This window comes from Hippopotamus amphibius, chromosome 3 (assembly GCF_030028045.1).
Source record: "Hippopotamus amphibius kiboko isolate mHipAmp2 chromosome 3, mHipAmp2.hap2, whole genome shotgun sequence".
Taxonomy (NCBI): domain Eukaryota; kingdom Metazoa; phylum Chordata; class Mammalia; order Artiodactyla; family Hippopotamidae; genus Hippopotamus; species Hippopotamus amphibius.
In genome coordinates this window covers 20,191,372-20,205,310 of record NC_080188.1, presented here as the reverse complement: position 1 = coordinate 20,205,310, position 13,939 = coordinate 20,191,372, and the positions used below count along the sequence as shown (strand labels likewise).

Here is a 13,939-nt window from a genome sequence, read left to right as displayed (position 1 = left end):
CATGCTTAATTTCCTGTAGGGGGAGGGGAAATTTCCATCGTAATTTGAGACAAGTGGCAGTTGTGCCTCTGGCAGATTTAAATGAGAAAAGTGGATGCTGAGATGCACATCTGTGCCCGTAGTCTTAATCAGCTTCTTTGGTTGGTTGCTTTTTTCCTTCTTGTGGCTGTAGCAGCCTCAGTGACGCCAGCCCACATGATGCAGTGACATTTGCAAAGAGCAAGGCCCGCATACTTTCTCATTTAAATTGCTGTCGCAGGAGGGAGGGGATACGGGGATATGTGTATAAATACAGATGATTCACTTTGTTGTACAGCAAAAACTGGCACAACAGTGTAAAGCAATTATATTCTAATAAAGAGCTTTAAAAAAAAATTGCTGTAACGGCTCCGGCCTCTTGTGAATAACCACATAGAAAAGAGCCTCTTCCTTACAGTAAAGCAGTCCCCAGATTTAGAGCACAAGTTTATTAAGTTTTTCTACCTATGTACGTTAATACAGCTGCCTGCGATTCCTCCATTATGCCTCCCTCTCTATGGATTTCTTACTCTGCTTCCTCTTCTCTCTCCTCCCTTCTATAACACTTTAACCCATTTCATATTCAGCTCAAAGAAGGCCAAAAATGAGATTTTTAAAAACAAATAGTTATCCAGTAAACTAATTGATATAGGCCTGGGATGACGGAAATTGCCCAGCAGGTGTATTTTATTTGCACCTGGTGGTGCAGTGGTTAAGAATCCACCTGCCGTTGCAGGGGACACGGGTTCTGTCCCTGGGCCAAGAATATCCCACATGCCGCAGAGCAACTAAGCCTGTGCGCCACACTACTGAACCTGTGCTCTAGAACCCGTGAGCCACACCTAGTGAAGCCCGTGCATCTAGAGCTGGTGCTCCGCAACAAGAGAAGCCACCGCAATGAGAAGCCCGAGCACTGCAACGCAGCCAATTAATTAATTAATTAATTAAAAAAAAAGATATAGATCCAGTAACTCATCCAGAAAGCAAAGAAAATGAGAGTTGTACTCATTGCTGGGAATGATATATGACCTCAGACAGTAAACCTTACAAATCTACAAAGGGATATGGTAGATTTTGATTTTAAAAAAAAAATTTTTTTTTTAATTTATTTTTTGGCTGCATTGGGTCTTCGTTGCTGCACACAGGCTTTCTCTAGTTGTGGTAAATGGGGGCTACTCTTTGTTGTGGTGCGTGGACCTCTCACTGCAGGCTTCTCTTGTTGTGGAGCACGGGCTCTAGGCTCGCAGGCTTCAGTAGTTGTGGCACATGGGCTCAGTAGTTGTGGTTTGTGAGCTCTAGAGTGCAGGCTCAGTAGTTGTGGTGCACAGGCTTAGTTGCTCTGAGGCATGTGGGATCTTCCCGGACAGGGATTGAACCTGTGTCCCCTGCATTGGCAGGCGGATTCTTAACCACTGTGCCACCAGGGAAGTCCCAAGCGATACGGTAGATTTTGTGTGTAACCTTGCAAAATTTGCTTGGGTAGTTGATTCTGACTAATGGAGTTTTAGCCTGTTCCTTCAAAGGGTCCTTGGAGCTGTAAGATGACTTGGTAATAGGTCCTTTATATCCATGTTCTCAAGTGTCAACCTTCCAGTTCTTTCCATGTTTCTTTCCATACTCCCCCTCTTTCTGTACTTCATGTCCATGGGATGGCTTTAGTTCGCATTTGGGCTATGGACACATCTGCCTATGGAATTCTCCTGACTGCTGGTAGTAAAATTGGAAGACTGTAATTGTTTGGTCTTTTAATAAAACCCTCTCTTTTTTTCCATTTTCCAGCAGATATATGGAGTGATCACTCCTTTCAGACTGATCCAGATTTGCCACCTGGCTGGAAAAGAATCAGCGACGTCGCTGGGACCTATTACTGGCACATACCAACAGGGACGACTCAGTGGGAACGCCCCATCTCCATCCCAGCAGATCTGCAGGGTTCTAGGAAAGGGTCCTTTAGTTCTGTAACGCCATCTCCCACCCCAGAGAACGAGGTAAAATGGAGTGTCTTTTTAATGACTTAGTAGACTGGATGTAACTTGTGATTTCTCTTTAGACTCATTGCTTCTGCCCCAACAGGTCATCGAGGTAAGCTTTTCGATTTTTGTGCATGTTGCATTTGAAACCTCCAAAATGCTTCCTCTTAGTGAATAGTGTTAATACCATCTTTCAGGGATGTTTTCATGTTTTAATGGCTTTTGGTCTCTTGAAACACCATTTCAGGTACAGAAAGTGAGAGAGGCTGATTAATGAAAGTGGTTAAGGTTCCCTGGGGCTCACTGAGGCAGTACTTTACTCTGTAGGTGCTGTTGCACGGTGCTGGTTCCGTAAAATATTTACACACAGAAGAGCATCTCTTGGCCAGACGTGTTATAATTACGGCATATCTTATTCATATCTGTGGGCTCATTTGATTACATGGAGAGAATGTCTGCAGGAATAACCCTTGAGAGCCCTTAAATGCTTAATTTTAATAAAAAAAAAAAAAAAGAGGATGTTTATTTAGCAGAAGTGACATTATTTTAGAAATAATTAGCAGCATAAATTTGTTCTGTCCCTGAGGAAGAAATCTGATGTTTAAACAAAGAATTGAGGCATTAAAAAATTCCATCGTGGTATTTATTAATACAAAAATTCCTGCAGTGAACCTTTGTGAATCCTGATAACAAAATATTCTAGAGAATTACAGTAGGAAAAGGTCACAGTTAAGTAATGGCTTTTCTGGAGAAAAGAGGTTTCATTCCTGACACACAGGCACTTCTGCCTTTTTCTGACCATAGTCTTTTGTGCTTGAAACTACTCATTTTCTTTTACTTTGAGAACATGGAAGGAATGTGAACTGCATCTCTTACCCCAAAGCTTCTCTACATATTTGCCGCTATTATCACCCTTCCTGTCTTTGAAAGTAAACAACATCTTCCATTATTTACTTGCTCTTCTCTGGGAGGCAGGAAGACCTACATTCCAGCCACATTCCTGCTGTTACTAGGCTTGGCATCTCACTTACCCCACCTGGGCCTCAAATTCTCCATCTTTCAAGTGACGGGTTAGAGAGAGCGATACACCCCGTCGATAGACCAGGGCCTTGGTTTGTTGGTACTTGGCCTTGATGATCAGATATGTGCTTCCGTTCCCCTGAACCACTTAGGACGTTGTTACTGATGACTTTGATAACTTTTTATTAGCGTAGCACTCCTACTCCCGGAGCAGATCCCATTCAGTCATTTACTCACCGTACGTGAGGTGTGCTGGGGGGGTAAAGATGAACCCACACAGCCTGCTCCTCATGGAACGGAGCGTGACGTGGAGTCCTCTTCCATCCCTGCCCATTACTTCTTGGCATCTCTCCCTGGACCGTGGAGAGGCCTCCCAGGGTCCGAGCGGGCCAGGATGCCCCGCGCTCTCACTGAGGCACAGAGACCCTTGCTCTTCCTCACCTGCACTGCTTGGCTCTTGGCATCTCTCCCTGGACCGTGGAGAGGCCTCCCAGGGTCCGAGCGGGCCAGGATGCCCCGCACTCTCACTGAGGCACAGAGACCCTTGCTCTTCCTCACCTGCACTGCTTGGCTCTTGGCATCTCTGTTAGACTCCTTCTCCGTTCCAGGGCTCCATCCGCCGATTGCAGCCCTTTTCCATCTTCACCCCCAGGGAGTGCCCTGCAAGCAGAGAATGCCAGAGTGGGAAGGAAGCATCTGGCGCCAGTATCCATCCATTACAGACAGGGAAGCCCAGGCACAAAGAGGCCAGTGACCAGCAGCCACACTGGGTCTAGAACTCAAGGGTCCCGAATCCTCCTGAATTCCAGGTCAAAGTTCTTCTCACTCGGCTTCCCTGGCTCTGAGATCTCGGCCTACCTGCTTTCTCTTTGTCCAGAGGTGAGGAGATCAGGCTAACTGTGAGATACCGTTTCTGTTCAATGAACGTCTTGTCCTCTGTATGTGGAAGAAAGGAAGTTTGTCTTGAAGCCCACCTCCTGAGGCTGAGGCGTGGGTGGGGCGAAGCCCAAGGAGGGCATCCTCAGATTTTTACTTCCTTGATTCATACGGTAGACTTTCGCGTTCATATTTTCTGCAAAAGGTCTTAGGAAGAACACAGCACAGGTGGGCTGCCAGCTCTGGGGATGAGTATCAGGTAGCAGAGTCCACTTCTTATCCCTGAGCCGCCTTTGATGCCCACTGTTGCCTGCTCTGCTCCCATCCATGCCTGCTTCCACCCCCTCCCACTCACTGCCCAGCCCGCTTTCCAGGCTCAGACTGTGTCCCGTGGCCGCTGGCCTCACTTCCTCTCCTGGAGTTCAATGTTTCCATCACATCCCCACTGCTCAGCCTCCCAGCTGCTATTCAGGACGTACTGTGGCTTTCAGGGCATTTTCATAAATGTCACTTCATTTATTCCCTTCATGACTTCCTGTGGCAGAGGTGACAGCTATTATGGTAACAGAAGAGGTAACTGAGGCTCAGTGAGTTGAATAACCAGGCAAGTGGCATCAGGGTGGCAGGCGTCCAGTTCTCAGCTCCACATCCTGTGCTCTGCCCCAGCACTGTGTGAATTTCCACCTGGCTGTTGGTTCCATTCCTCTCTTCTGTTGCCATCGTGTTGGACAAAGCCTTATCCCTCCAAGAAACGTGTTAACAGATGTGTAGTTTTTTGACATTTCAGAGACTCATACCCAGCACTTTAAACAGACCAATGGGATAGATGTTCTTCGGATCAACCTTATGGTTGTTTGCCTCATACACATTTTTTTCCTTGGACATAAGGCCATCCACTAAGTCAAAGAAATGAGCAGATTTAAAAGGCAGTATATTAAAATCCTAGGGGCAAAGGGAAGAGCAGATAGGTAGAGAGGAGAGGAAGGGGAGAGGTGGGGGAAGACCCAGGCTGCCACATTCCCAGGTCCCGCAGGTGCTGACACAGATATTAAAGCAGAGGCACTGGGGCTTCCTAGGTGGCACAGTGGTTGAGAATCCGCCTGCCAATGCAGGGGACACAGGTTCGATCCCTGCTCCAGGCGGATCTCACATGCCACGGAGCAACTAAGCCTGTGAGCCACAACTATTGAGCCCATGTGCTGCAACTCCTGAAGCCCACACGCCTAGAGCCCGTCCTCTACAACAAGAGAAGGCACCGCAGTGAGGAGCCCGCGTACCGCAACGAAGAGCAGCCCCCGCTCAGCGCAACTGGAGAGAGCCTACGTGCAACAACAAAGACCCAACACAGCCAATAAATAAATAAATAATAAATTAAAAAAAAAAAAAAAAAAAGCAGAGGCGCTAAGGGTAATCGAGTGTTTAGAGCCCAGCTTCGTGCCTTATCTCCGTACTCCTCATAAAACCCTGTGCATCTGTAGGACCGCTGTCATTCCCTTTTTACATTTGAGAACGCACACGGAGAGGTGGGGGAGCTTGCCCAGGGTCTCACACCCGACACCTAGTGGAGTCAAGCCTGAATGGGGGTGGGCTGGCCCCTGCCCCTACCCCAGGTTTCACTCGGTGTGTTTAGGGGGGCTTGGAGAGCCTCGAGTGTCTTCATCTCACTCCAGGGGAGGGCGGTGACATATGCAGAGCCTTCTAGAAAATGACTTCTGATAACGTTGTCTCAGGTGCTAGTAACAGTTGAAGAGAGATGGTTATTTCTCTGATGCCATTTCTTTGATCCCTAAATAGAATCTATTTTGACTGACTTGGAAACATGAGAGAAAGCAAAATGTTAAGGGCGAGAGGAAACTTGTAATATGTTGTGTTAGAAAGGCATATTTTATACAGCTTTTTCCTGAGCTGGCTTAAAAAAAAAAAAATCAAATAAGTAAGTGCCAAATCTGTTGACTAAGCATCACAAAAGTTTAGGACCGAAGGCTTCCTTATGGTTTGAAAATTTTACATTTCACATTCCAAAGTTCACCAGGGACGTGTTAGGCGCCGCACGTAATGTTTCCTCTGCATACGCCAGCAGTGTTTTTGAAAGTGTATAAACTGGCCGGGAAGCATTTGCCGCTGAAACTTGGCCCAAAGATGATCTCCCCCCAATCCTTCAGTTTGTTCCAAACTACTTAGACGTTGAATTTTAGAGAGAAGAGGGAGCTGCACAAAATATTGTAGTAACTATTGGCCCGTAAGCAAGTCTCACTTAGAATCTTTCCTGCTAAAGGTGTTTTCCAAGTTCCTTAAGAATAAGACTATGGAGGAGAAAGTGGGTCTGAAGCAGGGAAGGTCAGATTGTTTCTCAGGGCTGTGATCTCTTCTTGATCACAGTTCACTCTGTTCTGGCTGCATCGCCTTTGGAGTCTGGGAGAAGCCTGAGCAGCTAACTCCCCAGGAGGGGCAAAACCCACATATTGTGTTAGAACCTAAGGCTTTTCACATACGTTTAGAAATAAGATGACAACATAAAGGGGCCAGCCCGTCATCATTTTTCTGAACTTCTTGACCTGATCAAGTAATCATGATATTTTCAAGTTGGCAGGAACCTTTGAGAAGGGCCTAGGGAATGCTGCAGCAGTATTCCTCAGCCTGTGAGCCAAGAACGGTGTCCGGGATGTGCTCTGGGGCTTGTAGAACAGGCTGATGCCTTGGTTTTACTCCAGGCCACTGAGCTAGATTCTCTAAGGGTGGGGCCTGGGAATCTGCCTTTATCATAAGCTTTCAGGGAAATGCGGTGTGGAGTGAGTACAAGAGCCGGTCTGCCAGTGAATCTAGTCTCCCTGTTGTGATTTATATGCCACTTCTGCTTAAATTCTTTGGCCTCATCCTAGCATCTCCTAGGAATCACTGTTCTAACCCTTCTGCTTTGAAAGCCCTTTCGCTTTTATCCCCTTGTGTCTCTGTGCAGTATTCCTACCTGTGGCGTGTCTGGCTCCCTTCTGGGTGGGTCGGGACCTGCCCACTCATCTCGTGTCCTCAGCACCTGGCACCGCGCCTGGTACGTGGTGACGTTCGACGTTCGTTCAATGTTTGCTGCAAGAAGGAATAAACCGGCTTCATGGAGGAGGGGGCGCTTTGTTGACTTATCGTAGTGGCTGCGCCAGTGCTAGAGCCTCAGGTCTCTTCCTTTTCCTCTAGTTTATATTGAGTAGTTTCTAAATGCTGCTGCTGCCCACAGAGACTAATTTAATTGCATGAGCATTTGTCAATTTGTCTTCTAGCTAGATTTTTTTTAAACTTCTCTGGATTTTGTTTGCAGGATAAACCATCACTGTTCTCTTGGTAGGGCTGCAGTTTTAAAAGACGGACAAAGATACACACATACGGATACAGTGTGCATGAACACTGACTGGCCTGTTCTGTAGAATCCCAGGATTCCAGGTGCTCTGCCATTCATTATCCTCAAGGCCACACGTACCAAGGCTCAGGTCATGACAAAAGAGGATTACGAAGCATGATTCATAACCTTTTGTAGTCCCTAGGCTCTCAGACTCCTTATTCTTACAGACAGCCTTGTTTGCTTTCTCCATGGGAAGAGTAGAGGATAAGGGCACTGCTATTTCCTGGGCACCTTCGGGCGCGCGCCCTGGGCTAAGGGCTCACGTTCTTGGCTTCACTCTGCCCACGCTCTGCTGGGAAGTCTCCTTAGCCCCGTTTGATATACGGGGAACTCAGTTCACAGGGCAGGTGAAAGCAGAGCCAGGGTTTGAACCTGAGTTTCCCAGCAGGCTGTGTTAACTCCAGCACTTCTGAAGAGCACACAGAGGTGATATGATCAGGCTTCCATCAAGGCTCCTGCAGAACATTCACCGGCTTGCCTCTCTCCCAGCTCTCGGCGGGTTCAACCCTCCACTCTTGCTTACCAGTTTGTATTTTGATACCACTTCGTAGAGACTTTCTCATCTCCTCAGACTCCATCCTTAATAACACCCTGTTGACATTGTCAAAGGATCAACTCTAGTATTAGCTTTGTTCCGGCAGAAGGACATTGCATCATTTTTGTTTGGTTTGAGGAATTGCTTTCCAAGATCCCAGAAGAGAAAAATGGAAGAAGAAAACTCTCAGTAATCAAGGTTATACAGTCAGAGTCCCTTAGTGAGTCATGAGGGCGCCATGCTGAAAGGTCACGAAGGGTCATGATGGGTGCTGTGCTCCAGGTGCCAGGTCAGTCCTCACTGTCTCTGAGGAGCTAGGGCTCCAGGGCTCTCCCGAACCTGAATGTCATCACCATGATCAGGATAAGGGGTGCTGCAGCCTGGGCCGAGGTCCAGACAAGCACCAGGAGAGTGTGTTCCCAGCCATAACTCTGACACCATCCACTCTCAGCTGTGCATTGCCTGAGAGATGATCAGTTGGAGGTCGTTGCTCATGGAAGATGGTCCGTGTTCTTCCTCTACTACTGTTTACCTCTCTTGGTGTCTGTCTTCCCTGGGGCGTGTTACTCCACCGGCTTTTTCCTCTTTTATTTTCTTTCTCTGTCTCTTCTTTCTTCTCTCACTCCCATCACCCAGACTACAGACTTTCTGTAGAACCCAAGTATCTCTGTTGGTGTCTTTTTTTCTTTAAATTATTAGCTAAAATGTTGTATTCTCTCTTCTTAATTAAAAAAAAAAATAGATGAATAGAATATATCGTTCTTAAAATTTAAGACAAATTGTTTTTGTTTTTCATTGGCCTTGACTTAAAAAAAAATTATAGTCACTTAAATGGAGGAGAAAGTTTCTCATCTTCATCAGTGAAAAATTTAAATATAGGGGGGAAAAGGTCTTTGGGCTGTTCATAGGAGATAATGTTTGTTTTCATTTTTCTTTGCTTAAGTTTTGTGATGAAGGGTTTCTTTAGGAATACTTATGTTATTTTAAGGTTTTGCAAGATCACTGTATAGGGCCTTTCTTTATTTAAATCTGTAAAAAGGTGATTGTTGGAGGTTTGCCAGCTGACTCATGTCTCCATAGCATGAGAGCTAGATTCATACAGTCTTAGAACTATAATCAGCTTTTACTTTACAGGGACTCCTACATCCAAAGAGTAAATATATAAAAAAATTTAAGCATATACGTATAGAGAAGTGTTTGATTAAACGCCAAAGCCTTTTCTGAATACTTGTTTTAAAAAATGCTCTTCTTTCCCTCTCTCTAGTCCCAATACAGTGTCTTTTGGGTATAATTTCTGATATCAGATTCCTCTTGTCAGACACCCACGCCTTTTTTAAAAACGTCTTCACAAGAACACAATTATCTTGAATCTTCCTAATTCATCACCTGATTACATTTTCAAAGTTCCGCCTAAATGAAGACCAAATAAGGCTCACATGTAAACAGTGAGGACAATCTGGGACCAAATAGGCTTGTTTTGTTTTTTTTTTTAAAGAAATTTTAGCTTAAAATGTTATTTTGTACTTGGTATTTCAAGTCCTTATCATGAGTGTCTGTTAATCCCCGTATGATGGTAACTAAACATTTTTTGGTCACCTGCCCTTCTGAAAACAGAAAAGGTGGGGATAAAACACACAAACAAAACCCCACACCCCACTTCAGGGGGTTCACAGGTCCCCCCAGCTGACAGGTTAAGATTTTCCTGTAATCTTTTCTCCTCGGTGAAAACTGAACACTACTTTTGGGGATGGTGTGAGGAAACAGGTGAGGGGCTGGGCAGCAGGCCTGCTCTGTGCTCAATAAAAGAGATTATTTAACAAATAATAATAGTAAACACTGTGGTCTACGTTCTGTTTTAATTTGAAAAACTGCAGGTTGGGTGCCTCGTCCAGAAAAGAAAGCAACAAATAACACCAGCTGTTCAGTGGTGATAATGGATCCAAATTTGCAATAACTGTGCCCTCAGAGAGGCCTTCAGAGCCAAATAAATGCATTTTTCAACACCAGGGCCTGTGAACTTAACTGCTTCGGCTTTGAGTGGCTTTAAAAATTGTATTAGATGTGTACAGAAGTTATGGGTCAGTACTGTGGTCTCATTTTCAAAGAACTTTAGTTGAAAAGTTACTTAGTGGAGAAGTTTCTCTTGTTGAGTTATTATTCAAGGAAAGAGATTTGCTTAACAAATCAGTGCCACAAGTTCATAAGGATGTGCCTGGGTATCTTCTTAGTATCATTTATTTCCCCAAATGTCGTATGAAAAAATATTTGAATATTCAGTCAACATAGTAGAAAGAAAAAAAAAATGATCCCATGTTGTCCGAGGAGAATAAAGGAAGGAGTTGTTTAGACTCAAAGGTCTGTTGTTGTAAGAGGTCTCCCAGTGAGGCAAGGCTTTGTGCTTTGTTCTACAACTATGTTTAGAAAAGCATTTCGTGATGGAATATTACTTTGTGAAGAGGCAAGGAAGTAGAGCTTTTTATGAATGAGAGGAATTTATATTAGATGGTCTAGAGCTACTTTTTGTTGGATTAAATCTCAGCAAGGTGAGGTCAGGCTGGGTTCCTTGCCCTCCTTCATTGTCATTTTTTTTTAAGTGAAAATAATTTGGCTCCCAGTTCTTATGACCTTAACCAAGGACATTCCCCAGTTTCCAACCAGCACATCGACAAGCATCATCCCTGTTTCCACCTCCACCTCAAGGAAACGGTTCTGTTTTATTAATAGGAGAGAAAAAGCTTCCTATGGAATTAGGTGCCCTGGGCATTTGATACTTTGATGTATATTGTGTCCTTTTAAGACCACATTTAGAAAGTAACTTCACTGTCTGGTAATAACGTTCATCTATTTGTTTTGGTAAGTAATTAAAGCCCCCTCTCTTTCCTCCTGCCCTAGGCCTCAGGTGATATCTAGATCTAGGGAGAGCCAGCCCACACGTTGCCGTTAGAATAAGTTTGTTCCTTAACCCATCCTGTGAATATTGATGCTAACAACAGTGTCTTGTGTGTGTGTGTGTGTTCTTTCCTTTTATCCTTTTGTTTTTTTCTTTTTTCTTTTTTAATCAATATGCTTTTTCCTATGTAAATAATTATATGTCTAGAAACAGCCATGGAGTGATTTTGCTGTTCTGAATGGGGGAAAGATTAATAGTGACATTTGGAAGGCAAGTATACGGTCAGATTTTAGTTCATGTACTGTTTTGTCCTTTTTGCATGGCTGTGGCTGCATCTTCTTTGTGAACATCCTGCACCCTGCAGGGACGGCGTGATGGGGCTTCTGGCCAGGGCTGTGGGGCTCACATGTGTCGCCTGTTTTGATGTTGCCCGTTGTGAATGACTTCAGGCTGGTCGGCCCAGCTGCCTGTTGTCTTGTAGGAGCCGGCACTGGCGCCACGCAAGCATCAACAGCCCACGCATGCCTTTTTCCGCCTGCGCTCACAGACGCGCCTCTGCCTCGTGCTGGGAGGACGTTCCTCCCCTTTGATATCTGAGGCCATGTCATGGGCCCTCTCCCTTTCTACATTAACAGGGATCTCTTTTCCTCTAGGATCTGCATGCGGCCACAGTCAACCCGGACCCCAGTTTAAAAGAGTTTGAAGGAGCAACACTCCGTTATGCATCCTTGAAACTCAGGTAGGGCATTCGAAGCACCTGCTGTGCTGTGTGGCTTTGTGCAGCTAGAGATCGCAGTAGAGTCCTAAGTCCAGTTTTCTGTTCTTCTTTCTAGAAACGCCCCACATGCTGATGATGGTGATTCTTGTAGCATCAACAGTGACCCAGAAGCTAAGGTTTGTAAGAGACGTGCTCTCAGCGGCCAGGTTATAGTCTCGCGTCAAAATAATGACTTCGGGTAATGGCCCAGTTTTTACAAACCATCAACCCAGAGCCACTCAATAAGGCATTATCCCCCAGTCCTCTCTCTTTCCTAATCTCCCCAGTACTTAAAGTAAATCCCTCGGTCGAGCTAGGTTTGGGAGGATTTCTGCAGTCATCACGGCTCTGCTTGTATCTCGCTACATCCGTTCTTTGTGCGGCGCCGTAAGTTGAGATGATTGTTCGAACAGGTGGGCTTCAGAAGCCTTTGAAGAGAAGCCAGGCGCTGCCTTGCAGTGTCGTGGGAGGGGCCGTTGAACAGGTGCTACAGACCCTTCACACCCACCGCCTCCAGGGCACCCTCACACCTGTGCAGAGTGAAAGCTCCTTGTCATCCGTGTCATAAACACAGGCCTGTTTTACGGTGGGAAGTGAGAGTGAACTTTTGCTCTGGACTTCCGGTGGGGAACCGGCAGGCCTAGCGTGAGGGGTATGCAGCCAGTGCAGTTGCATGGGGCCCTGCGCTGTGAATCAGGGCCCCGTGCTTTTCTGTGCAGCTGCTCTCTTGATGTTCTAAATACTTTCCTCTTCGACTTTGTGTCCTATGAATGCAGTCCAGTGGGGCAGTGGAGCGTGCTCCAGGGGGTTGGCGCCTTGGCTCTGCACGGTCCTGCCCCCTCCCCACCTCCGCAGTGTTTCTCCGCTGCCCGTTCCCCTGCTCTTTGGCACCTCAGGCCCTGCCAACCTCCCCATCCCTGCCCCTGGCCAGCAATTGCTGTTGCCTTCCACCCCTGTAGCGGGCTAGGTGTGAGCCTGGGGAGACTTGATGCCGGGCACACAAACTCCATGGTGTCTCAGGAAGGGGCAAAGTAGTGGCCTGCCCAGCTCAGGCAGACAGCACAGCACTGTGTTTGGTGGGTGACTCAGTGGGGCCCCGCCCGCTCCCAGTCCAGGTATCTAGTGTGTCCTGGCACAGGTGATACAAACAGAGGGTCGTCCGTGTGCTGTGGGCTGGGGTGGTGGATGCAGGGGAAAGGGGGATTCTTGGTTCAGTTTCCCCATCCCTGGCCAGGGCATGGCCCATCGGCCCAGGAGCTGATGGTCTGTGGGGGGAGGGCAGCCTGTGATGGTCTACACTCACCCTGTAAGTATCCCCGTGCCCGAGAGAGCATGACATTAAATAACAAGTAAGAAACACCATCAGGAGTTGAGAGAGCAAATGCAGAAGAAAAGAAAAAGCTTCACGTCTTAATACCTTTTACAGCTTTTTTTCCCCCTGCTTTTTGAACAAGGGGCCATGCGTTTTCATTTTGCATATTTCATTTTCATTTGCAAATTACATAGCTGGACCTAGATATTTTTCTGAATCCCAAAGCAGATCTGTGTCTATGAATAAAACAGTCCCATGGCAGTAGTTAAGTGGGGAACACCGTACAGGTTCCAAACCTTGGCTCCTTGGCTGGAAGCCGCCATATCACCATTGGTTCTGTAAGAATCCCAGGGCTCGCGGTTGAAATCTCCGTCGCTCCTGGTTTGCTCAGCTTCATTCTAAGCACAGCCTGATCCAGTGAAGCCTGCTCCAGAGCCAGCGGTGTTCTGAACAAGTTCTTGGTCTGCTGCGGACACCCTGGCTTTTCAAGATGCATTTTATGGCGAGGAAGGGAAGGGACGTGGTAAAACAGGACGGCGGGCTGTGAACAATTTGCTTTGCTACCAGGTGTTTTGCGAGGGCTGTCAGCAAAGGCTGGAGGAGAAAGGGTGAACAGCAACACTGTTTTTCTCCACCTGGAAGGGCTGGGCGGGTGATTTCCGTAAAGCGAAGTGTGAAATTGACAGGAGTGGGCTGGGAGGGTGATGCATGGAGCAGAGATGGATTCAGCAGCAGGGATAGAAGGCCTGGTTGAGCTGTTCCTGAGAGGGCGCTGTTTTCCCCTCCCAGCTGCAGTGCTTACTGAATTCTTGATGGAACGGTGTTCTGTGGCCAGTGTGTCTGTCCCAGCACCTATTAGGAGTTTGTCTGTGTTAATAAGGGGGCTCAGCTTTCTCAGAGGTAACTGAAGTTGTGCTTCGTTCTAAACAAAAAAGTACGTGTATTGTGTTATTTACTTTATATCCTTCTTTGTTCCATAAAAGATCTGAGACTTCATGAGAACAGTTACAAGCCACAGAAAACATAAGGGAATCATCAGTGCGTCTGTCTTTACTGGGACAGTAGACAGAGTTAGGGCAGATCAGACTGGGGAGAAGGAGAAGACTTGGCTTTTTAGAGCATAAGACTGGGCACAGTTTTGAAAATTGACCTTGGGGTTCATTTCTGTGCTCC

General features: G+C 46.4%; 1 protein-coding gene across 12 annotated transcripts in view; it reads left to right on the top strand.

Moving 5' to 3' along the window:
* APBB2 (amyloid beta precursor protein binding family B member 2) overlaps nucleotides 1–13,939 on the top strand; it is a 360,089-nt gene that overhangs the window by 246,238 nt on the left and 99,912 nt on the right. For 7 of the 12 annotated variants that reach the window (XM_057729823.1, XM_057729825.1, XM_057729822.1 and 4 more), the window contains 4 exons: nucleotides 1,798–2,006; nucleotides 10,905–10,967; nucleotides 11,351–11,436; nucleotides 11,531–11,591. In XM_057729823.1, the coding sequence (XP_057585806.1) occupies nucleotides 1,798–2,006; nucleotides 10,905–10,967; nucleotides 11,351–11,436; nucleotides 11,531–11,591 (419 nt within the window). Of the gene's footprint in view, nucleotides 1–1,797; nucleotides 2,007–3,748; nucleotides 6,931–10,904; nucleotides 10,968–11,350; nucleotides 11,437–11,530; nucleotides 11,592–13,939 lie in introns of those variants that run through there. The other 5 variants (XM_057729829.1, XM_057729827.1, XM_057729824.1 and 2 more) reach the window with 4 other exon arrangements.